Genomic DNA, 25,978 nt, shown 5'->3' with positions numbered 1-25,978 from the left:
TAACTGCAAACTTTATTTGGCTTTCGTTTTAAATTTTCCATTTTCCCCTGGAAAATAGCTCAGCGAAACATTGCCTTCGCTAATTTCAGGTAAGTTGCATACTTTTGGAGAGCTAATTAAATGTTGTGAGGCAATTTTGAAGATTGCTTTTGTTTTTTAATGATTCGTCCTTCCAATCCAAAAGATTTCTCATTGGAATTAGGATTACATTTTTTAATTACAACCAAAACTAAACACGTATCAATCAGTGCAAATTGCTTTAGTCTGTCAAATATTTGCACACAATTAAGCCAAGGGTCGGTGAGCGTGTGAGGATAATTTATGATTTCATTTAGGCGACTCAACAGCGCGTAATTATGCGGCCTCACACGCGTCCCGTTCATTTACCTGATAATCGCGCATACGCCCCGTGTGCCCACCAAATCGCGTATACGCCCCGTGAACCGTGCAAGGATTGCGGCCAAATTAGAAAGCGTAACGTATGGACTGTTGACCCAAGTGACCGGAGCTGAAACCCTTGCCACCGACACCAGTGGGTAGTATTTTTTGAGTGGCTGTGTGAACTGAAGCAGGTGAGGTCAGAGTTCGAAATTAAGTATACGCCAGGTGTGCTAACCAATAGAGATCCGGTTAAAGCCCCGCGTTGATTAGACTTTCCTTTTCGTGTTTGATGTCAAGGCATGAATTAATCGAAATTAAATAAAGCCCACTTACATTATCGAGCATTTAAGCGATGTAACGATTTAAATAAAGGTAACGCCATGCAATTACATAAAAACGTTGGCAGCAGAGAAATTTAATTAAAATATATTCGCTTTGCCTGAAAATCAATATATAAAATTATAGGAAAAGAGCGCGGGTGGAACGTACAGTAAAAGGTATTTTAAATAATAGTTTTATTTTCAAACCAAATACATTTTATTGTTTCTCATTGAGAATTTCGATATATGCATGTATTTATATTTATATTATGGTTACAAATTGGTGATATTTCATCATTTATAGCTAAACTTAAATGAAAATGAAATTAGTCAAGGGATTTTAAATGGCATTGTGACAGATACAAATATAATTAGCTAATTGCATTAACAGAAAACAACTGAATAATAATATTTGCCTGCTGAAATGCACAAATTGTTTTGTATTTTTATCGGTAATTGCGTTTTTCTTTTTTTACTTTTCGTTCTTTATTTAGTTTTTTATCATCATTTTCACACATTTACCTTTACATTTGATAATTACTTGTTGTCGGGCATTATATTTTATTTATATAATGGCAACAGAATTATTTACGCTATGCATAAAAATTAGCACTAAATGTAGTTATAGTTTAGTTTACTGTTTAGCTGATGGGAAACCATTTACAGGGGGGAGGTGTGGAGAGTGAAGGGTAATAAATTTAAAGTTTCTATACATTGTAAATAATTCACTTCAAAAACAAACAATATTTCCAAACATTTAAATGGTTTCCTCATCGTATTTCCTTCGGATTTACACAAGTGTTGTTTGTTATGCTTAACTATGAATTCATTGTATATACAGGATGCTTAAAAGTGGACAGCACTTAATTATCATGATGCCAAGGTGGGTGACCTCAGAGCCCGCTGCTCCTCATCGCCGATCTCCCAATGCAGGTGGCAATAATTGATATGCAGAGTGGATGATAAATTCGAGGTGCTGCTCCTGCTCCTGCCACCAATAAGCCATCGCACCACGGAGCTGACAACCATCGCCAGGAGCAGCAGCAGGATCTGGCGACTGCTGCTCCGTGTGGAGCTGCCACTGGCTCCGCTCTTCTGCATCGCCGCAGGACTCTCATCTGCACAATGAAATGGAATGAAAATCGAATTCGAAATGAAAATGCAAATGCGAAATGCGGGAAATCACGGGCTAGTTAAGTCTTACCATTGATGACATTGACCACCACGCTGGCCGCCTCCGCTGTGGTCGGCATGCACGTATAGTTGCCCGTGTCCAGCAGCTGAGCGTTGGCGATGCGTAATCTGGGAAAACATGGAAACCATGGGGCAAAGCTTAAGGCAAACGTGCAGCTTAATTGCGTCAATTTTGTGCCCCTTCACAGCCTGCGAATCAGTGCAGCCCCCTCCCCCATATCCTCAGTCTCAGCTGGGATCCTGGTATTCTGCTTTTCCGCTTTTCTGCTATTCAACTTCATCGATCAAAGCCCGGAATACCGAGCAGGAAGCGTCCGGAAAAGCTCGCACCTGCTGGCACTTAAAAATCCCCCTCCCCCCCCCTTCACATTCCATACGAACTTATGGCCAAGGAATGCCTCTAACCGGGACAGAAAGTGGATGGAGTATGTTTGTCCTTTCACTACACTTGGAAACTCTTCAAGGCAATTAGTTTTTAGGTATTTGCTAGGAAATTATTTACACAAAATCTTATTTCAGAATTCGGACAAAGACTAAGTGGTTGATATTTATTTATTAAAATGTAAAAGAGTTTTATATGCTTGCTATTTTCTTAAACCTTGGTAACTAGGTTCTATTCTTTTCTCGAGAAAAATGTTTGCTATTAAATAAATTCTTTAAATATTAGAATGGAAATAGACTTTGAAAAGCCTATACTTGCACGTTGTAAATGAATTGTAAGTGACAATATTTATAGAGATTTTTGTATGCCATTTTTCTTAAAAACTCAAATTTATAAACTTCATAACATTGCCAAAAAATCATTATTTTTAATTTAAAAAGCAGTCCTATCTTAGCTTTTATCTTATTAATAAATCTGCATACTCAATTTAAAGTTTTTAAAAATTAAATTTTTTGTCACATTTTTGACAATTTTGACGATGTAAAATTTTAAAAATTTTAAAAAAATTTATTTTTTCCCGGACATAGCTATATCGATTCAGCTTTCTATACTGATCAAAAATATATATGATTTATAGGGTCGGAAATGATTCCTTCACGAATTATCACCAAGGAACCCTTAAATATGTCCCTTATAGAAACTATAAATCAATATTTTTACTTGATCATTTTTTGTAAAAAATTTCACTTTTTCAAATATCATAACTAAGCAAAAAATATACTAATTTCAATTCGGATTTCAATTCTATACTAGTTTTTTAAAGGTTAACAAATCTGCTTACTAAATTTCAAAAGTTTGAAAATTTTATTTTTGGTAAAATTTTGACAATTTTAATGATGCGACCCCTTCTAAAATTTTCAAAATTTAAAAAAAATAAATAAATTTTAACCAAACATGGCTAAATAAATTCAGATTTTAATGCTGATCAAGAATATATATGACTTATAGGGTCGGAAATGATTCCTTCACATCTTTAGAAGCTTCTGTCTAATATTATAATACCCTAAAAAATAATGACTTTTATATTTCCTAGCTAATTATTTTCATTAATTATTATTTCCATCTTCTGTCAATCCTTAGAGCTTAATTCACTCTTTCCTTGAGCTTCTTAATCCCATTACTTAGCAAACTATTAACTCTTTCTATTAATGCTCTTCTTAAATACTGAAAATGTCTCATCTGTTAATTTTTCCATTTGATTTGTGGCATCTATTCCCCAGTGTATATGTACATATAATGCTGCTCACCTGCTTTGAAGCTTCTCGGCCAGTGTGGATTCCATGGAGATGCGCTGCAAATCGATGGCCGCATCATTCGGATGAGCGACAAACGGCGTGAGAATGTATGGGCCGCGATACCAGTAAATTGGCCCAATATCCTGGACCGATGTCCCCGGCTGCTTCACCAGGCATGTGAGTGTGACGCTGCTGCCCACTTTGACGTACAAATCCGCCGGGCCGGCAATAATCGCCTTGGCATCTGGCGGCGTGACTGAACGCCGGAACGCGGAGGGTGAAAATTGATTAATAGCATATCGAGGTGCTCCAGCTTCCAGCTCCAAACCCAGGACCCAATTATGGGTTGTTGGGTGGATGGAGTGGGGCGGGGAACTGCATCTAATCATGCAGATTTCAATGGGTTTTCAACTGATTGGAGAAATGGGTGGGTATGGGTATGGGTATGGTTTGTCTGGCTGAAATTGCAGGCGATTTGCAGGCAGGAACAACATTCGAAGCCTTTCTGAAATGGCCTGCCAGGATACTTGTGTGTTTTGTGGTGGTTATACCTTAAAGGTATAAATGCGGAAACCTACTTATGCAAGTGCCTGTTAATGCCAGGTAATGAGCAGCTGGCTGAGGTAGAAGATGTCCCCTGCAAGGGGTCCTTCGTCCTGGCTTAAACATCAAGCTAAAAGGCTTTTAGTGTGCTTTATATAATATTATATCCTAAGAGAAACCGCTTCGAATTAATCTCAATTTTTAAGTGCCTTTTCTATCTCACTCCCTCTCTCTCCATAAATGAAAAATAATAAAAGCTCGTACCAAAAATCATATAAAATTTTAATTTTACATTGCCGGCATAAAAAAATCCAATATTGCCGATTCATATTTCGATTTTTCGGGATGAACAACAAATTTTAATAGTTTCTTACGACAGGGAGGAGAACCTTTATGGCTGCTCAAGTTCTCTGCTTTTTTTATATACCAAAGCTATTATGCCTTCCTTCTGGTAAAAAATCGTTACCCAAAAAATTAAATGAAAAAACTAACACATAAAAATTTGTTGGCTTCTTTGATGGCCTTGGCTTGGCTTTTGGGGTGAAACTTGTCCTGCCTGCCATATCATTGACCCATTGTTTGTCGATGAAGCTGTTGGTTTTGGCTGGTGGTCTCGCATTTTACACACATTTTAAGTGTTGTTAGCCGGTTGTTATTGTGACCCAGCGAGCAGCAGGAGCAGGAGAAGGAGCAGCCGGTGGGCCATTGGAATTAGGACCAACTTGCCCCGGATGCGGACGTGCCATTAAATGTTGTTCCCCTATCCGTCCGTCCGTAGGTCCGTCCATATATACTACAGTACGTATCCGTATTACGCAGATGTGTGTACGTGTGGCTTTTCTAATATTGGCGCTGGCTCTTTTGGGAGCACAGGATAAGCTGCTTCCCATCCGCCGACACCGCCACCAGCTGCCGCAGACAGAGACAAATGTGTGGAGGATGTAGGACCAGCCTTTCCATACCAATGCAGGGGAAAAAATTACAACCAATTTAAAATAAAATATTTGTAATGATTTAATAAATAATCCCTTGATAAATCTCAGAAATCTTTTCTCAAATATCTAAATACCAACATATTAAATATAAAACAACAGCAAACACAGCTTAAATGTATAAATAACCCCATAACCACTATATAAATATTTAAAGACTTTAAATCTATACCCATATTTTTTCTCTCTGCATACCACTTTCCCGTTATAGGCACTGAAAATTGGTTTAATGTTTTTTCCGTGCGTCGACCAACCATTTTGGCCAACACAGCAGGCAGTCAACAAAGTCAAATGTTGACGTTGTTAATGATGTGCGGGGTAGAGCCCAGCCGAGCCGAGCCGAGTGGAGCTGAGCAGACAGCCAGGACTCCACCATGGTAGTCCCGAGTCCTGAATCCACAGGACTCCATGGACTCCATGGGAGTGGGACATCAGTGGAGCATAAAGGCGGATTTGAGCGCTGCTCGCAAACAACAAACAACTGCAGTGGATATGTGGTGAGTGCTGAGTGGCGAGCAGAGCGAAAGAGCAATTCGGTTAGTTAGTTAACTTGGCATTAGTGGGACCCATTGACGCCCCCAATAGATTGTGTCTTAAATGCCATTGCCTTTCCCAAGCTCTGAGATTGGAAATTCGAAGCAGACATATGAACGTGTTCATATACTACTATTTTATACAAGGGTCGCTTGGGAGTTGAAGGTAAATCCCCATCATTTTTAAGTTTTTTACTCACTCCAGAGGTGGGAGAATATTGTGACAAGTTGAAGAGAAAATTAATGGAACTGACAAGGAACTATCAATTAAATAGAAGTATTAATACAATTTCTTGTTTAGAGCAAAAGATATAATAAATCAAATTAAATATATATACCTCGAAAAGGCTATCTTCGAAAAGCACACGTTTATACACCATGTGCAAATTAATTATAAGATAAAATTTGAAATCAATCATAAGTTAGTATAAAATAATCACCTTCTTCGAATGTATATTTAACGAGATTTTTATATGAGAATTTTTTCCACAAATCAAAGTTTAGAAATCTGATAACTAAGCTAAAAAATCATTAATTTTAATTCGGAAAGCTGTCCTATGTTAGTTTTTATTAGGTTAATAAATGTGCATACTCAATCTAAAATTTTTTAAAGTTCAAATTTTTTGTTCAAATTTTTGACAATTTTAACCCCTTATAAAATTGTAAAAATTTTTAAAAAATTTCATTTTCGCCAGACATGGTTAGATCGATTCAGCTTTTTATGCTGATCAAGAATATATATGATTTATAGGGTCGGAAATGATTTCTTCACTTAGTTTTTAGCTTCTAACTGAAATTATAATACCATTCTTTGAGCCGATAATTATCTTTATTTTTATATAAAAATGTTGACAAATCAGTGCCTTAAAAAACGCATAACTTAGTCAAAAAAGCATTAATTTTAATTCTGAAAGCTGTCCTATGCTAGTTTTAATTAGAATATTAAATCTGCATACTGAGTTTCAAATTTTAAAAGTTTTAAAATTTTTACAATTTTTACATATTAATCTTATCTTATTTTTTGACAAAAAAATATGAAAAAAAAAAATTCGAAAAAAAATTAAGCCAGACATTGCTAGATCGATTCAGATTTTATTGCTGATCAAGAATATATATGATTTATAGGGTCGGAAATTATGCCTTCACATCTTAAGAAGCTTCTGACTAAATTATATACTTTGAAAGGGTAAAAGTTTTATACATTTTCATTTTGAAACCAAATCGTTTCTGCAACTATATTCTTAAAATTAAAGATAATTTTTAAGGTATTTATATAAATAGATTTGTTCTTTTAACTCATTCCCCGAAAAATGTCGCACATGATTTGACAATCTTTCCAATTCCAAGAAGAACAAACTTTTTTATAGAATCCCCAACTTCCTTCGGATGTGTCTGTTTCCAAGAATTAAAAATCATCCAAAAGTGGCTTTTACCCACACATTTCATGAGAATACATAGCTTTTTTTGGATTTGGCCCGGCATAAATCAGTGGGAAATATTTCCTTTGGCGCTTCACGTGATTCGCGTGACGACGGCGTAAATATTTTTATCACGATTTCATCACAGACGAGCGTTTCTGTCGCTGCAAATCATTAGCATAAATTTCTTAACTTGGCAGCGACTTTTGCTGCCTTTTTCCTGGCGAATAACATGGCTGTCGGCTTCCTGTCGCCGCTCAGCTTCACTCCACTCCCAATTTTCCCCAAAGGACCAAGGACCAAGGAGCGAGGAGCGAGGAGCGAGGGATTACCTCGCGCACATCCGCAGTGTAGTTCCCGGGCGGGCAGGATGTTTTCCCACCTTTCCCCCATCGCATCCGGATCCGCGGAAGCTGGAAGCTCTGATGCAACTACATGGCTCTTGATGAGATTTACACTCTTTGACTTGAGTTCGTTATAAACTGGCGGCATGCAGCTTGCCGGTGGCAGGCAATTTCGAGCGGCAATCTTTTATCAGCACCGGATGCGATCCCGTTTAAGTCAAGCTTACCCTCGGAACAAATTCAGGCCATGGTTTTTGGTTAATTTAATTAAATGCACTTGGGAGAAAAGTTTAATAAGCTTATAGTTTGAGTAATGAAATGGCATATGTATAGGGAAATATATTTTGGAATGCAACATAACTCCTTGTGGCTTAGAAAGCAATTGAAAAAGTTTAATATCAGGGGTATTTTTACATTCCCAAAAACTTGATTGATTTATTTAGAGAAGATAACTTTTTATACTTTTTAAAGGTTTATTTTTGTAAGCAATCTTTAAAGACTTTAAGAGCATATATTTTGTTAAAAAACAATCCTTCTCTTTGTGTAGATTTCTGCTCGAAACTCAGGGAACATTACAGGAAAACATTGAACAGAGGAATCCGACAGAAACTAAACCAATCACGACCAAAGTAGAAAACTCCTTCCGATTATTTCAATTAACTTTCCCGCTGGACAAACAAAAACTTTCCTTCGTATAAAGTATATTCCTCCTGCTACCCTCATCCTTCAACTCCTGCAATGACGACGACAAACGAGAAAACTAACTGGGGAAAGAGAGTCCCCTGGCGGGATGAGGATATCTCCGGCCATGGAATACTTACTTGCTAGCTTCGCTGCCTGGTGCGCGGCGAAAAAGTTTCAAATCAATTTTACGTACATGAATGAAACATGAACGTGTATGCTTTGTGGAGCAATTTATAACAACACAGAGCCACAAACAAACACCGAGTGGGGGAGAGTATCCTGTGTGGCCCAGCCTGACTTGGATCGCAAACGGAAATCCATTGTAGAAAACTTGCCAAATGGCAGGACAATGAGGCAAAAGGGGAACAACGTAACGCTCCTTCTCGGGTGTGTATTACAACAGCCAGCATATGAATTTAGTATTGAATTTAAATGCAAATTGCGTTTGCATGCAAAGCGTGTAGAAAAATAGACAATTGGGGTTAAGAGAGGGAGCTCCTGGCAGGTGCCAACAGTTGTTACATAACCTGACCGACTTAGTTTCCATTTTACCTTTAAAGCGTGAACCCTTCTCGAGTCACTTGCAAATGCCTCTTTGAATAAGGAAATTTGGAAAAAAAAGTGGTGAATATTTGATCAATTTATTTGTGTGCTTTTCCTTAAAGGCATGGGGTTTGTCTTAACTGGGTTAAGCTATGGAATTTCCATATTAAGATTCCTTCATAGTAAGTTTTATTCAAGAGCATAAACATTTTAAAACAGTTTAAACCATTACGTTGAAGAATCTTGTTTCCCTAACCAGCAGCAAATCACTTTTGACTTAATGTTCCACTCTTGGCCCAGGATCCTTGGCTGACGGGGATAAACCATTATGAAGCATTGCCAGGAGAAACTCTCTGGCTCACAGGATCTCCGTGAGGGGGAAAGTCCTCAGAAACTAACAAACTTTACGGCCAATTTACAAAAGCCCTTCAAGAGAGTGAGGGAGAACGAAATGCAGAGTGTATAAAAAGTTGCCATTGCAGGTCGTGCGAATGCCAGCAACTCGCTGACAATGCGTATGCACCTGCCACAGGGGAGGAGGTAAGTAGAAGGAAAATGAAAGCTGGAGGGGATTGGGATGGGGATGGGAATGGAGATTGGGTTGGCAGCTGCAGCTGGATGCCTGCCTTACTCACCTATGACATTCAGGCGGAATGCCATCGAAATCTTTGGCTCCGTATTCACTTGGCATTCGTAGATGCCGCTGTCACGTGGCTGGGCATATTTCACATGCAATGTCCAATCCTTGGAGTCGGCGGTCCGCACCACCTGCCCAGAGAGAGAGAGGGAGATAGAGTGGGTGGATGAGACAGGATGGCAAGATAAATCGTTGCTGGGGTTTACTGGCAGAGTCCTTGGTAAATTTAATCAATGCATACAAGTTGCCTGGCCCGAATTGCATACGCAATTAAGCTGACTTGGCTTACAAGGCCCGTTGGACATTTAATAAGTTACCTCCGTCTCCTGCTGTAAACCCAACCAGGTGGCGTCCTAATTTTGGCCAAGATTATATTACGTATACGCACCTTGAAACGCTCATCAGATGTGTAGGTCAAAATGCCTGCAGTCAGAATGTGCAAATCGCGTTTTCTTATCCAGGACACCTGCAATGGAATCACAAAATGGAAGAAGAGAAAGAAAGGACACCAAATGCTGTTAGTGCCAGTGCTTAAGTCAATTTTGCAAAATTGCCTCTGGTCCTGCCACTCGACTGGCTGCTCAGGACCTCTCTTCTAAGGAGCCCAAAAAAAAAATGTATAGATACGAAAATTTAATAAACCAAGCGGCAAAATGAACTAAGCAGGCAAAGTCTTAAACCTGCTGAAGCCAAAGTAAAGACAGTGGAACCTCATTATAAAACACTTTCCTTTTATTAATTTCCAATTTACTCTGCTAATTATTTTAAAATTTAAGTATACAAATCTATTTTTAAATTGTAATTCCCTTACGCCTTTAAAACCACTTCAAAATGTTCTTGCTTGGAATGCGGTTACATTTTTGTGGCAACCGGAATTCTTAATTTCTCAAGTTCGTAACTTCCTGACCAACTCTGCGAAAATTCCATAATTTTTTGGTGTAAAAAATTCCACCGTATCCATAATACAAAGTCGATTCCAGGAGCCGGGGATGAAAAACTGAGACAAGTGCGTGCCCAAAATGTCAGCGGCTTAAAGTTGCCAGAAGTAAATCCCCCTCGAACCACCAAAAAAAAAAAGAAATTCCAGAGCCACTGCAGCAGGCAAAAAGTAATCTCCCAGACGGCCGCGGGGCCAAACAAAAAACTTTTCGGAGCCCCAAACGACCCCAAAACCAAAAGGAAAAAATTACGAGGAAAAGGAGCCACAATATAAACGAAACTAAAAGTGTCAAAGTGGTGAATGGAGAGGAAGTGCCTCCAAAGGATACGCAGACAGAACGCGTGGTAAATAGATGAACCTGCAAGGTGCGCGATAGTAAATCTGGATCAGACTACGCTCCATTTCGCGAACGAGATGGATGATGATTGCGAATGATGGTGGACCAAGGACAAACTGGCAGTCCTTACAAATTAACAAAGGACATACAGCAACGGACACGAAATAGTTATCATTAAAATTAGAAAGCGAAAGGATAAAGGATACGGGGAGAACTAAACATTTATTAGAGTTATTATACATTTAATCACATTTAAAAGTAAATCAGATCATGCTTCTTCACATTTACCTTTCCATAAAACACTTATGGAAATTGATAAATTAAATTATAAAAAACAAAACTCTGCTCTTTAAGCCCTTTATTCCCCTGGAAAACTCCCTGATAAAAACGACACCCTCTTCTTTAACAATTCCTGAAAGGAAAACACAAGGAACTGAATAAACACAGCCAAGCTCATAAAGAAAACTCTGAGCGGGTCAGAAGGGAAACTTTGTCATTGAACCGGCAAAACAAGGAGGGTGGCTTAAAACCAAGCAAAGGGGGAAAATTCTACAAGTTTCAAAGAGGGGAAAAAGTTGCTGCTAACTTGATTTTCAGCTTCACTGACGATCCAAATATTTTTCTTTAAAAATGCATTAAAAAATGCGGAAGAAATCAATTCAATGATAAGCCGGTAAATGCAATCACTTGACTCTCTTCTAACTCTCACCGATTTGTCTCCCAGATTCTCCACGCGACAGTTGATGGCCGCCGTGTGTCCTGTCCTGGCCGTGATATTCCTCGGCATTCCAAAGTCAAAAACGGGTGGCGGATAGGTGGTCTCGTCTAGTGGCTGCTCCTCAGCCTCCTGGTCATCGTCCAGGCCATTGCCAAACTGTGGCACCTTGCTGTTGACAGAGGCAATGTAAACGTAATCATTATCCATGCTCGGTGGCGCGGAAATTATGGGCAACAGGTTGTTCCTGCCATCGACGATGTGAGCTAAAAAAAGTGGGGAAAATTTGATAGAAAAATCATCATTTAAGGGAAACAAGGTATATATTTGTTTTACAATTTTTTCTCCTGATTTTGTAAGGTTTTAAGGTTAAAAATATCACTGGATATGACAGTTTCATGTAATGTAATGCGTGTTTAATATATTATTATGTACTGTATTCATTTATATATATTCTTTTAACAGTTTTACCCATTTTTAAACACCAGTTCTTAAAGCACTTCCTGATTGATCTTTTATTTCTACACTTTCTATCATTTCTGTGAAAAAAACCCCCTGTTTCCAATTGAAATAAAACCGAAACAGTTTAAAAACCGCAAAAGTCTTTACTCCCAGCTTGTCCTTTACGAGCTCAGAACCAGAAAAAAAAAGAGAAAAGCTAGAAGGACCTTCTCTATCCTGCAAACTAAAAGGAATATGTCAAAAGCGAGCAAATTAATTAAATGCCACTCAACACTCGGTAGCAAATGCTTCTATCCTTCCTAGTCCAGATCCAGATCTGTATTAGTTCCATACGTATACGTAATATATATACGAAAATATATATGTATATTTGTGTAAAAGTGGGACTGCACACTTGAATTTATTTCAAAAATGCACGATGACATGGCATATTACGGCTCGTTAGGATGAAAGCTAGCTGCAGCAGCAGAAAAGGATGACAAAGCGAAGGACAATAAAAACAATAAAACAAAACAATGGGCTAAAAATGCTCATTATATTTATATATATAAACATTTATATATATACATCATATATAGCCAAACGATTTGAACGATTTCCGTGGCGCATTTCAAGTCGCCAGGCTCGGCTAAACAATGGAAATTGTTTTTAATTAAAATAAATGAGTAGTTTTTAATGACTCAAGTGGCCGTGGCCCTGGCACACATACCATAAGCCATAATCCAGGGTGCAGAGTCATCAGAGAGCCGAAAAGGATACTCCCGGTAGTTGCAGCAATATAAAACTCATTTATTCCTGCCGGTGATGAGTTCAGGAAGAGAGTATTTAGTAATAAAGCGGCAGGAAGGATCAAAACGAGCAAAGTAAATGTGGCGAAGAGCACTTAAGGGACATAGATGACAGAAGTAAATAAAATATAAATAATAATACACTCAAAAAATGGTTTATTTCTATTCTTGAATTCTTATAATAACTTCAAGCTTTATGCACACAACTTTAAACCTTAATTAACCTCATCTGCATAACTTTCAATGTTTTATTATCAAAAATGAAAACTTTAAATGAGGTTATTGCCTCCCCTTAAGCCATTAACTTTTATAACTTTTCTTCTATGAAGATATTATGTTCGTTCTTTTAACATTTTTCATATTCAGACATCATCTAGTTTGAGAATTCTCATTGCCAAACCAGAAACGTGCTCGACTCAACAAGGTTCAAAGTTCACGCCGACAAACGCGTATAAATTATAAATCACTCAGCAACATTGCTATGTTGCAGGTGGAGAAGATGCACCGATGCTGCACCATGGACTATCTTCATTCGCAGCGCCCAGGACACGTATCCTCACACCCTCTAGGTTTTTGCATTTGAATTTATTTGACATTTTAATGAGCGCATAATGGCAGGGTCGCCTAGTCGCGACTCGCTTGCTGATAATGGCCAGGTAGGAAAGGTAGCACAGAGTCACCATAACTCACAAAACTGTCGGAATAGTCATGGCATAAACCCACCCACAGTTACATCCTTTTCCTCATCCTCGTCCCATGTCCATGTCCATATTCCTGCTGTCGACTGCCTTCAATCCCTAACTGGGTCACTCACTTTTACCGGCTGCACTTGAATCTTTTAGGCCATTGGGGTGGCACTTGTGCATGTTAGACACAAAAATCTAAATTATTTAAGTGCCCGCCCCGCCCTGCCCCGCACTTATGCCCACATATGCAAAAGGATGCTGATGCGAAGGGAGAGCAACTAGCCACATGGAGATGTACGATTTACAGTAGATACCGGGTATTAAATGGTATGTTATATAATTTATTATTTAAAATAATTAATTAAACAATTAATTAAAACAATTAGAAACAAGCTAATATTGTATAGTATGAAAAGAACTTTTAATAAATTATATATCTTTATATTTATTGTTCAGTATTTTTCTTAGAATTAAAACATAATTTGCCATAGTTTACATGATCTTTTATATATTTTATTATTTAAAATAATTAATTAAAGTAACCTTTAATCCAGGGAAATGGGGAAAGAAACAATTAGAAACAAACTTCTATTACATATTATGAAAAGAACTTTTAATAAAATTTTATATTGCCAACATATTTGAATTTATTGTTCAATATTTTTGGATAGAATTTTAACATAATTTGTCATAGTTTAATGATATCAATAATGCAAATATTTATTTTAAATAAACTTAAAATGGGTAAAAATAAATAAAAACTATTAAAAAAAATCTAGTTTTTCCAACCAATCATCACGGTAAAAAAAATGCAGGAAAAGAACTCTACGCTTTTATGGCAAAAGTAGTCTAAACATGGAAAATACTGCCGGAAAATAAAACTAGATGCGAAATGCCAAAGTGAGTGCTGCAGTTCGCTAGCCCTCTCACTCTCTCCCTCTCACTCTCTCACTCTTTCCCTTGCCATATCCTTTTTATCCTTGCACTCTCACACACACACAGAGATACACTTTCAGTTTTGGCATCATTTAGATGCTCGTGGAGCAACTGATGCAAATTTAATTTGGACACCTCGCAAAAAAAAGCGCCGCACACGAGAGAGGAGAATCGGCAGGACGAGTGTCCTGGGTGTGGGTGTGGGTGTGATGGCAGCATAACTTGCACTTGAGTGTGTGTGAACTGCAACTAATGATGTTGCAGGCACTCGCATGCGGCTTTTTGATTTAACGATCGGCCGCTGTTTTTGTTTGCTTTTTATTTACTTCTGATGATTTTTTGTTAGTGCCGCGAAGTCAGCTTAATGGCTTGGTTTGGTTGGTTAACCCAATGGCTGCGGTTGATGGCCATCATCCAGTGGCCCTTTTTTTGTACCAACTTTCATCCATAAACTTCATGCTTTGTTTTGCGCCAGGCTATATTTTTATTCGCCATGAATATCAACGGCAGGCAAAAAGCAAATTATTGCCCTTCACCTGCTCTGAGTCTGGGAGAGTGGACTCATAACGAAACAAATAAAAACCTTTCACTCAACTTAAACCAAAGGACGGAAAAGCAAAAGAAAAAAATAAGGCGTTGATTGTCATGAAATCGATCTAACGCAGACGGAAAATCGGCTTTTCTTTTTTTTCAGGGGCGACAAAAAATTATTTCAGGCCTCTTTGTCGACTTAATGACTTTCGAGACGAATTTACCTTTCAAGGCTCGAGGGTAAAAATGTATAAGCTGATTTGACGGTGACTTGATTTTCCCGGTAATAATGGAGATACAAAAAGGAGCAAAGGACTCTGGCAATAAATAGGTGTCAATGAGTTTGTTTATTTTATTGGGTATCTTCTAAAAAGGTTCAGATAGTAGATATAATGAAAAGCTAAAGCTTTTCATCACTTAAATAAGAAAAGGGTGAAAAAATAATCTTTAAACAGCTAAGATATTTATTTATCAGGATTTCTTTTTGGTTTGCATGAATTTTTCAATATTTTAAAGCAAACAACTTAAAAGAAGTTTTGTAAGTAATATAAATAGTTATACTTGCTTATTAATTACTTTATTTATAACCCGATTTTTTTAAATATAACACCTTTTAAGCTGCTTAAACAGCTTTAAAATTATTGTTATAGAATTAGGAAAATCGCCTTAAAAACTCTTTGACCCCCCAGCCCGACACCTTCACAAGGACACCTTCAAAGTCCTTTAAAATCATTTGGCTTAAAGCACTTTAAACACATTCCGCCTCGGGGAGTTGCAGGACGTCAGAAAAGGAAAAAAAATAAAGAACGCCTTTTGAAAAATTCAATAAGCAGTCCTCTGTCTCAATGTCCTCGAGGAGGACTCTAGGACTCGGGTCTAGTTGTCTATCTGCGGTGAGTGACTGTGTGGGGAATATTTATTAAAATCGCTGTTCACAATTTTTATTTTGCATATCAAAAGGCGTCTGTGAGCGGCTGTTGGCCCCAAACATTCTTGTGCGGAAGCATGTCCCGAGAGGATTTCCCTTCTATTTTGGTTCTTGTTTTTCTCTTTGGATATATGTACATATATATATATATATATATTTGTTTAAGCGGCATATCATTTCGCCAGTGGCCAGTGACGGCAGCAGGACATTTCTGAGGTCCTGGGCTTGGACCCATTGAAGTTGGCTTGGTTGTTACTGTGGCCAAAGCAAACGGGCTGCTAGCCTGCGGCCTGCGGAATCTCTGCTAAATGGACTCGGCTGAGATGGCCCAAGATTGCCACCACCAGAAGAGCCTTGCTTGGAATCCAACGTTCCGTTCCAAAGTACATATATTGTATGGCAGCGTGTTGAGGTTGAAAGTGCATCGCTTGAGGCTCTTGGCAAACGTCTCGCTTACATGGATTTCAATGTGGCCAGGAGAGATTAATGGCCCCAGTTTTCACAGACAGTTACGGTTCCTTCTCCTGCTCCTATTCCAGCTCCTGCTCCTCCGAAAGGCGTCGAAGGCGCATAATGGCCAGTCAGTGGAGGCAAAGTGGAGCGTATGTTATTTCCCAAAATGGCCAACGGCTATTAGTTGCGGACAGTTGTTCCATCTTATCATGGAAACTCGGCTGATATTATTGAATTTTACATGAGGAAGAAGTTTCTAAGCATATGCAGGGGTTTAACATTTATTTGAATTTAAAAGTTCAGTTGGAAATATCTTTTAAAATAAGGTTAAAATATGTATATATATTTGGTGTCAAGCTAACACGGAATTGTTATTTTTTATGAACAAATTGCTTTGGTAAACCCCACTTAAGTCTTGTATTATTTATAAAGTTTATTATTTATGCTGCCAGACAAAAATGACTGTCTGACATTAATCGATTTTCTTTTGCTTTCAACTAACCCAAAAGGAAACTCATTTTCTCACCACCCAGACTCCAGGACTCTAGACTTTGCGAATCCTTGCATTAATGAAAGCCATTGATTTAAGTCTTATTTGCTCACTCTGCCAACTCGGTCGCAAATTTGTGACTTTGCCAGCAAAGTTTCAATTTAATTTCATTAGCAATGCAAGGAAAAAGAGAGACTTTCCGGCTGCTGCCTAAGTCCAAAGTGGGAATTTGATAAAAATCGGTTTTTCCTCCAGTAGAGAGATTGAGTTGGTCCTGGTCCTGGTCCTGATACTGGTCCATTCAATTGCAGCTAAGACTCACTGAGCCTTTCGGAACACATTTGTGAGCTTTCCCATCTACACACATAAATATTTACGACTATTAGTTTTTACGCAGAGATCAAAACTTTTTCGATTTACTCGGCAGTCCCTCGGACTTGTCACACAAAATTTGCATATCGATGCGAACAGAAATCGAGAAATAGATAAATAGAAAATGTAGATGAAACAATTAAAATAAATTTTACACAAGTCGTATTACTGTTTGTGTAAATGTTTTCAATATTTTATGCTAAATCTTAGCGAAAACAATTTTGCTGCACGACCAGAGTTGGGCAAAATGCAAATTAAAAGGCCTTTCCTAACAGTTCGAGCGTGTCCTGTAAATCACGGCCCAAAACCAGGAGAACATAGAAGAGATACACATCCCGAAAAAGGTTCCTTCCAGCCTTCTTACCCCACTCCCCCAAAATATGTCAGGATATATGTAGCTGGGGGGCCTGAGCCTGTATATATTTATTATTTATGTAGCTCAACTAAACGTTTTGCCGCAGGAATTATGGCATAATATGTCAAAAGGCAAACAGAAAGCCCCACGCCTTAAATAACAACGAAAGGCGTCCCGTCTTTCAAAGGTTTTTTTTAGTTAGGCCAAAGTGTGGATACTCTTTCTTGGGGATAAAAGGGTTATATTTATTGATTATTTATTGATAAGCATAAACTTAAGAGCTAGGGATTCTTGGACAGACAAGATCTAAGAGGAAGTCTAATAGTATTTATATAACCTTATGAATTTAAAAAGACATTTACAAGTATTTCTCAAAGAGCAGCATTTAAGCCATAAAACATCCTCCAATTCGCCGAGTTATTTCTTGGCCTAAGCCTCTAATTGGTGGCCCCAACCCATCAGTCTTTCCCCCGAAAGGTTTCGTGTCCCAAAAAAGTATCGTATTACTGTTGTCTTATTCAAGATATCATCTTCATGCGCCGAGGAAAGCCGGCCAGCCAGTGAGCAAAGTGGAATAAATATTAAGGGGACTTGGACTGAGGCTGGCAGGGGCAATCACTTCGTTGCTAAGCCGTCGCTGCCAGTCGAAAAACTCTATAAATTTTAAAGCCGCTATTAGCCGAGACTTAGTAGCCGTAATAGCGGCACACAGAAATGGCCAGCGAAACAACTCATAAATTCCAACAACGGCCGTGGAAAGTGGATTTCTGCCGTTTTTGGCATGAATTTAAATGTGTTAAACGAGCCGCAACGAGTCATCTTTGTCGGTTGTCCAGCTATTCTAAGGAGTTTCCATCTTATTCCCCGCAAAAATCACCTTTAATCATATGATTCTAGGGCATAATTTAAGACCCACAAAAGTTTCCACTTATTTCCACTTATTGGGTGTGGTATTTTGGTTCAAACTTTCTTTTGGGGGGGCCTAGGAAAAGTTTTAGTTCTCCAGAAAAAGTTGTGTGAAAAGAGAGTAGGCCACACCATACTGGAACACGTCGGAAAAACTTGCCAGGCATTTAAATCATCGCCTGCCAGGAGCACAGGGCGCTCAATTGAAAATTGCCTGCACACCGCCTTTACCTGTACCACCTGTACATACATACTTCCAAAAAAATAAGGCAAATAAAATGAATTTACATCTCGATACGCGTGCATGTAATATACAAGGAAATAAATGGCGAAAAGAGATGGTTCCTTGAGTCACTTTAGCTTACTTTTGAGCGCCTCAAGCTTTTGTTTTTCAAATTCCTTCGAGGTTTCCGGTACTTCCGGTGGAACTGGCTACGCTTTAACGACTTGTGACAATTGATGGGCTTCCTTTTGGGAATATACCCATGCAATATAGGGTAATTGTTACAAAAAGAATATATAACTTTGATAATAAACTAAGAAACAGCATATATATTATTTATTTATAATATTTGGGGGTTTAATTGTAATATTACTAAGCCCTTGCAGGGTATAATAATTTCAGTCAGATGCTCGTAATGATGTGAAGGAGTCATTTCCGACCCTATAAAGTATATATATCCTTGATCAGCATTAAAAGCTAAATCGATCTAGCCATGTCCGGTTAACATTTTTTTTTTTCGAAAATTTTTCAATTTTTTTTGTCAAAAAAAGAGAAGACTAATATTGTAAAAATTGTCAAAATTTTAAAACTTTTAAAATTTGAAACTCAGTATGCAGATTTAATATTCTTATAAAAACTAGCATAGGGCAGCTTTCAGAATTAATATTAATGCCTTTTTGGCTAAGTTATGCATTTCTTAAGGCATTGATTTATCAACACTTTTATATAAAAATATAGATAATTATCGGCTCAAAGTGTGGTATTATAATTTCAGACTAAAGCTAAAAACTAAGTGATGGAGTCATTTCCGACCCTATAAAATATATATATTTTTGATCAGCATAAACAGCTGAATCGATCTGGCCATGTTTGGTTAAAATTAATTTTTTCAAAATTTTGATAATTTTATAAGGGGTTACATCGTTAAAATTGTCAAAAAATTGACTAAATATTGAATTATTTAAATTTTTTCAACTTAGTATGTTGTTAACCCTAAAAAATCTACCACAGAAAAGCTATCCAGCTTGAAATTAATGAATTTTTGGCTTAGTTATGATGTTTGAAAAACTTAGATGTAACCAAAAATTAGCATAGAAAAATATCGATTAACTTTTACGTACGTAAAAAGCATCAAAGTTGATTCAGCTTTTATCCTTGACTCTTACAACTATCGACACAAGCTGGCCTTATAAATTGTCTGAATACCTTCACATCTCTAAATTACAAATCTATATATAGGTTTATGTATGTATATATATTGAAAATATATGGCGCTTGCAAGTATTGGCATAGAAGCAAAATAATGGCTGGCAATTTGTAGAGCCTACTTTTGGGCACGGCCAGACAATGAAATATTCTTCGGCAAACGGAACACACACCCCGCTCGCACACACAATACACGTGTGTGTTCCACACACACGTTTGTTTTCGCACAGTCCCCTAAGCACCATCATCAGTTGCAAGTGTGAACAATAAATTGTCATCAGCCCGGCTCGACTCGACTTTGCTTTATTTCTTTTCAGTCAGTCTCTCCTTCGCTCGACTCGCCAATTTATGGCGGATTTCAATTTGTGTGTAGGGCCAGGCGCCTGCAGGCGCTTCCCACAGCCACAGCGCACATAAGTATGCTCTACAAATTGACACAGTCACACACATGCACAGAGCGGAAGTCCTGGCACAGGAAGTCGAGACTCAGTCTGAAAAAAACATGTGAAGTTTTCGTTTGTAGCTGACATTTATTGCGCACATCTTGCTTTCGCTTGCCATTGATTTTTTATGCGTTTTTGAAGAAGTTCGAGGCACTTGGAGCCCCCGAAATAAGTGTGCTACAGTTTTTTCAATTTCCATCCTATTGTCGTTATTGTTGTTGTTGTTGTTATTGTTGTTGTTGTTACTGGCTCCGATTTCCGATTATCAGACGACACACTTGGCTTCATCTATACATATATATATATTCTCCCACTAATGGCGCCGAGTGCTTTTTAATATGGTTAACGTTCTGCCGGAAAACTAATAAAAGTTTGGCTTTTCGCCCTCCTTCTATCAACTTTTCTTTTGAAGCAAACAAAAAATATAGGGAAGAGAGAAAAAGATCACGAAACCATTGACAGGACTACGATGGAAAATAAGATTTCTAAAAGTTGAAATGGAAGCCAAAGTAGTTGCCCATGAATACTCCGCCTCTGTTCTGTTTGAGTGACACTTCAAAATTGTATTTTATTTTTGTTAACTTGCTTAAAAGTTTTTGGGCCATCAAACACTGGGAAGGCGGTATGAAAACTCAGCACTTGACACTTTTTTTACAACAATATCATCAGTCTTGCGGTTGCCAACTGGAGTTTCTTTCGATTTTTATGACATACTCTTCGAGGTTTTTGTTTTGGGATTCATAAGGGAAAAACATCCGGCAAGGAAAGAGAAGTAAAAATAAATATCTATCTACTATATATTTTCAGTAAACTTGATTAATAAAATTTTTATAGGTACTTTAGCATAAAAATATTGTAAAATCTGAATATATTATGTATTATATAGATTACTTAGTTCTTCTTAATTATGTTTAATTATTTCCTACAGAAATCTTTAGAATTGCTTCTTTAAAAAACAATGTTTACAATTGATTAAAAGGTTAAAAGAATTAAGTAATAAATACTAAAAAGTGATAATTAAGGGTTAAAACATCTTTAGCTTATAGCAAGGACTGAAAATTTAAAACAGATAACTGTTAACTGAAAAGTGAGAAATAATGCCACATAACAGAGAAGAAAAAAAACTAAGAACTGTAAATTCAGAAAGGAGAACTGAGAAACTGAGAAGCAAGAAGAAGCAAGAAGTAAGCTTCCCGTTATCCCCCCATCATTCTCCATCTGGCCAATTTGCATTTCTCTCGCTTTTGGCGACTCGCTCAACTAATATGAATGTATGGGCATGCAGGCGAGCGAACCAGACACGAGGAGCGAGTGAAAACCAACTGGAGGCAGTCATTATGGCGGCTTTCACTTTCACTTTCGCTAATGTGTTATGAGGACAGAGGAACTGGGTTCTGCGGGGGTGGGGTGGTTTGGAAGGGAGTCAATCTCCGAGGGCGTGGCCAAGTGGGCTGAGAGTGCCAGTTAGAGTGTGTTTAAGCAAATAGGTCGGCACACAAACACACACACACAACCACAGCACCACCCGCAAGCATAAGCACACACACACACACAGTCGCACTTTAACGCGCCGCAGCTTACATTGTAATCTGAAGAACTGAGGAACTGGCGAAGTAAAAAAAAACCACAAGAAAAGACGCAAAGTCAGGCTGCGGCTTGTTGAATCTTTAAATACCCTTTTTGGCACTGACAAACGAAATTTTAATTAATGGAAAGTACTAGTTCTTAAACTGAATAATTAAACTTAATATTCTTGAAAACTGAAATTAAAAAAGAACTGGATTTTTGTAAGCCACACTAAGTTTATAATCCAAACCAAAGATAGGAAAGGTAATATAATATTTATATATTCTGTAGCTATTCGAACTTTATTTTATAATTCAAAATACATAAAAAGAACATGTATAAAATTTATATGAATTCCAAAATACCCAATTAAATAATACTCTGTTTAGAGGAAAAGAAGTTAATAAAAGGGGACAGTGGGGTCACTTAGAAATTCCTAAAGACTTTATGCAAATATTTTTTTAAGTGGCCTTTTAATTATAAAGAGCAAAAGAATTTTTATTAATCTTAGTATATATAAAATAAAATATATTTTAAATCAAGTATATAAAATTTGTGAAAGATTTATTTAATATAATTTAATTACTTCTACCTAAGCTATTTATTTCTAATTTAATTAATCAGGTTTATTATACATATATACAAAATATAATCTATACAAATACATATATACCAAATATATCTTTGTTAAAATGCCAGAAAAAAAAAATATTAAAAAAAAATATTTATAATTTAAAATTGGTAATTTCACAGCAGAATTTGTTTAAGTAAACCACAGTACTTGGCATTTTGAGTGCTCATTGCAAAAGTCAAAGCAGGAATTAAACTCGAGCTTAAGGCAAAGCAGATGAATATATATATATAATTTAGGTTTCTTTTTTTAGCGAAACCCGAGGGGAATGCATTTCTCAGCTGGGGATAAAAGTCATATAAGAAACACACACACTTGTGTTTAATCAGATGCGCATACATACATATTTGAGTGAACATTTGGGGGCCCAGAGTGAGTGTGTGTTTGGTGTGTGTGTGTGCCAGTGAATTTTTGTCGTATTTACACTTATTTCATTTCGCCCCCAAAACGCTTTGTTGACTATTTTCTCTGACGTAAAATTTTTTTTTTTTTGTTTGCGCTTTCGCCATCGCCTTTCTCTGTGGCGCCACGGAGCGTATGAGTGATTAAAAGTTTTAGCATTACGCAAATTGCGTCTAAGCCGAGGTCTTTGCTCCGTCTTTTCTTGGTTTATTTTTTTCACCCGGCCCCCGCTGTTTCCTTGTCGGTGTGTTATGCTAATTACATCACGCCTCAATAAACAGCTGACAGGGGAGACGTGCCAGGCCAAGATTCGGCGACTCCAACTCCTGGGAATCCTGGCGTATTATTTCTGTTCTGGGATTTCGATTTTTGCCATTTCAATCTCACAATCTCCAATCTCTGCCTTCCAATTATTATTAGGCAACAAACAAATCTCATTTTTCCATTCCGGCAGCTGTCGGTCACAAGTTATTTTTTTTTTGGGCTAGCTGATAATACTTGGGCAAACCCGGAAAAGTTTTTAATCGATGAAAGTTTCGGCCTCAGGCTCCTCAACATCTTGAGATTTGGTCAGGAGTGAAGTACGTGATTGAACTTTAACCCCATTGACTAAAGCAGCTGCTGCATGGAATCTTTTTCGGATTGGTTTGGTATTAATTGGTTCATATTTCTTTCTAACTAATCAATTGTTGGTAAAAGTACACAGGAACACACACATTTCTTATAGTGAGAAAATATTAAATATCTTTAAAGCCATAAACTTCTTACTGAGCTGTCTCACTAAAAATAGTTATATTACTGTATCATACCAGTACATATTTTACTTAAGACATTAACTTACGGCTACGTTATATATTATAATGCTAAGCAGATTACATTGGTCGACTGTGGCATAATTTACTTACGCAATCACGCATATGCTAATAGCTTGCCAATCCGAAACAGACCTCCTCCGCAAACTTTTATCTCAATGTGTCATATAAATTTACTGATGATTCAGGACAAGCATTCAAGTGGATAATTACATGTAATAATTGTTAGGCACACGCACACACACACACACGCCACCAAAGGATAATTTCGAGACGAAGATGACACTCCCCCACACACAAGAACACACTGGGAGAAAGGCCATAAATAATAATTAAATGCGTGACTAATTACTTGTGTAATATTGCCATTATTAGGGCCGAGACAAAGGCGCAGAATAAGTGCAGGGCTGATAAACGCAAGACACTGTCTGTCAGACACTCCCACACTCGCAGACGTAATGAGCTGGCAATATGTCCTGTTATCGCCCGAAAAAAGGAGTTGAAATTTCACTCCTGCAGGCGCCATCGCCTTAGAATCTATGTATGTTGCCTTGACGATGATTAAGTTGACATCAACTGTCAACTTTGCTTTCGGGGGGGGGGGGTTGGGGATTCCTGAAATACCCAAAATCGCACATGGAAATACAAATAACATGTGTCTCTGGGTGTTTGTGTGTGTGAGCTCGTGTTTACCTCAAGGCCCTTAATGAGCCTTGACTTATTTCATTTCCTCCCTCGTCATCAGGAGGACATCCCACGGCAAAGACACAAACCTTTGGTGGCAGCCAATTGAGTTCGCTTCTGTCAATTTCGGATGCCTGAGGCACAAATTTACCTTATACGCAGATATAATTGCATAATTAACTGAAATTTCCTGCATCTAACTTTGGTGAGATCTTTGTGATAATTATTTGTAATTAAATCTTAAGGCTGCCAGGGGAAATTGCACTCTTTTCATTATGCAATTTGGTCTTAATTAAATGGGAATAATTTACATATAAACGGAACCTAATAATTAATGTTTTAAGAGTGCAAATTCTATTTATTTCAAGAATATTAATAACTACCTTTATTACTCTCCTATTTTCCCCAAAGTTTGTGCAATTTACGCTACACAACTTCATTTCATTTATGAAATAAATTCAATTCAAACCAAAGTATATATTAAATTAGCTAAATAAATAAATCTCTGTAAAACATTCTCAGGTAGCCCGGAAAATATTCCACTTATCCTTGTTAAATTCATACCATTTGGGAATATAGTTTTCCCATACACTCGACACTTAAATTTTATTACTTTGCATTTGCGAAGCTTTTTCCCAAAAGTTATGCACATTTCGGCAGGATAGCATGGCCCCTAAGCCTCGGGTCTCTTGGGTCAATTTCAAGGATATTTCTCTCTCTCGGTCTCAGCTTTTAGGGGTGTCCGAAAAGTCACATAAACAAAACGGAAAATTTCATAAAATATATACGGGAAAAGTGCGAAGTGTGGAGGCAGGAACCTTCAACTTTTCAGCTTTTCCTCTGCTCTGCACTCCCCCGCCATGCATGTTTATTTGTCTAAGCGCCATTCGAGCTATTTCTTTTTATTTTTTCGACTCTGTTTACACACTTCTCGGCTTGTGTTTCACGTGGCAGAATATCAGCTTTATTGACTTTATCACTGCAGCAGGAGCAGCATGACTTTTATGCTCGCTTATGGCAGCTTTTGTTTGGCATTCATTCCCTGGGTCGATGGTCGATTTGAAAGAATCCAGAATCGAAAAACATTTTATCGGATAAACATATTCCTCATGTGTGTTCAATTTCGTTTTTGATTTATAGCTAAAACGCGCTTCACTCTTATTTGTTTACACTCTCGGGAAGCTCTGACAAATGAATTTCAAAATACTCGGAATAATCAACAGACTTGAAATTGAGTCAAAGCAAAGTTGACTTTTAAGCGGCAAAAACGGATATCGGTTTTCTTTCAAAAGAAGCTGCCTGGGAATGGAGTTTTACATTTTATTTATCAATTTATAGAAAGGTAATTTGAAAGCTTGATATGTATCCTTGAAGGATAATTATTATTTATTCAGAAAAAAACAAAAAAAAAAACTTCCCAAATTAAAATTACTTAATTTTTTATAAATTTTTAAGCTTAGTTAATGTAATCTTCGACTTTGTTTCTTTCTAATTGAAGAATTCTATTCATGTTGGAATAACCTTTTCTTAAAAACGAAATATTTGTGTACAAAATAGTTCACAAACCCACTTGAATTCTTTACTCAATTTCTAATTAAATTCTAAAGAATTGACTTTTACTATACCCTTTTAAGCTGAGTAAGCTTTTCCGTTGTGATTACGTGTCTAAACGCTCTGTAGTTTCCACAAACATATAGAGAGTGACGGGGTCTAGGCGACAGCGATGAGTGGCTGCGAAAATAAACAAACCGCGGGGGCTGAGCTGGTGGAGATTGTGAGGCGAATCGAATCACCACACCGTGTTTAATGTAAACAAATTGCAGGCCAATAAATGGTGACGAAGGCA

At 37.5% G+C, this 25,978-nt stretch overlaps 1 protein-coding gene across 1 annotated transcript; it reads right to left on the bottom strand.

Annotated features, from left to right (window-relative positions):
* Nucleotides 1–894: 894 nt before the first annotated feature.
* On the bottom strand, nt 895–11,518 carry dpr2 (defective proboscis extension response 2). The gene is made up of 6 exons (XM_020951713.2): nt 11,253–11,518; nt 9,655–9,732; nt 9,265–9,397; nt 3,585–3,828; nt 1,906–2,003; nt 895–1,819 (listed from the first exon to the last, which is right to left on the bottom strand). The coding sequence occupies exons 1-6, from the start codon at nt 11,466–11,468 to the stop codon at nt 1,572–1,574; spliced, it is 1,017 nt and encodes a 338-aa protein (XP_020807372.2). The 5' UTR covers nt 11,469–11,518; the 3' UTR covers nt 895–1,571.
* Nucleotides 11,519–25,978: the final 14,460 nt, after the last annotated feature.

This window comes from Drosophila serrata, unplaced genomic scaffold, assembly GCF_035046125.1.
Source record: "Drosophila serrata isolate PLE 108 unplaced genomic scaffold, ASM3504612v1 contig_240, whole genome shotgun sequence".
Lineage (NCBI taxonomy): Eukaryota > Metazoa > Arthropoda > Insecta > Diptera > Drosophilidae > Drosophila > Drosophila serrata.
Note: the sequence above shows the minus strand (reverse complement) of the source record. Positions and strands in the feature narration are given on the sequence as shown.

Bases quoted from the DNA above. Each gene is read 5' to 3' on its own strand.
- dpr2 (XM_020951713.2), bottom strand. From the start codon at position 11,468: ATGGATAATGATTACGTTTACATTGCCTCTGTCAACAGCAAGGTGCCA. The intron at 2,004-3,584 runs GTGAGCAGCATT...ATGTTTTCCCAG, and splicing joins GCCGAGAAGCTTCAAAGCAG to ATTACGCATCGCCAACGCTC. The intron at 1,820-1,905 runs GTAAGACTTAAC...TTCATTGTGCAG, and splicing joins GGTGGTCAATGTCATCAATG to ATGAGAGTCCTGCGGCGATG.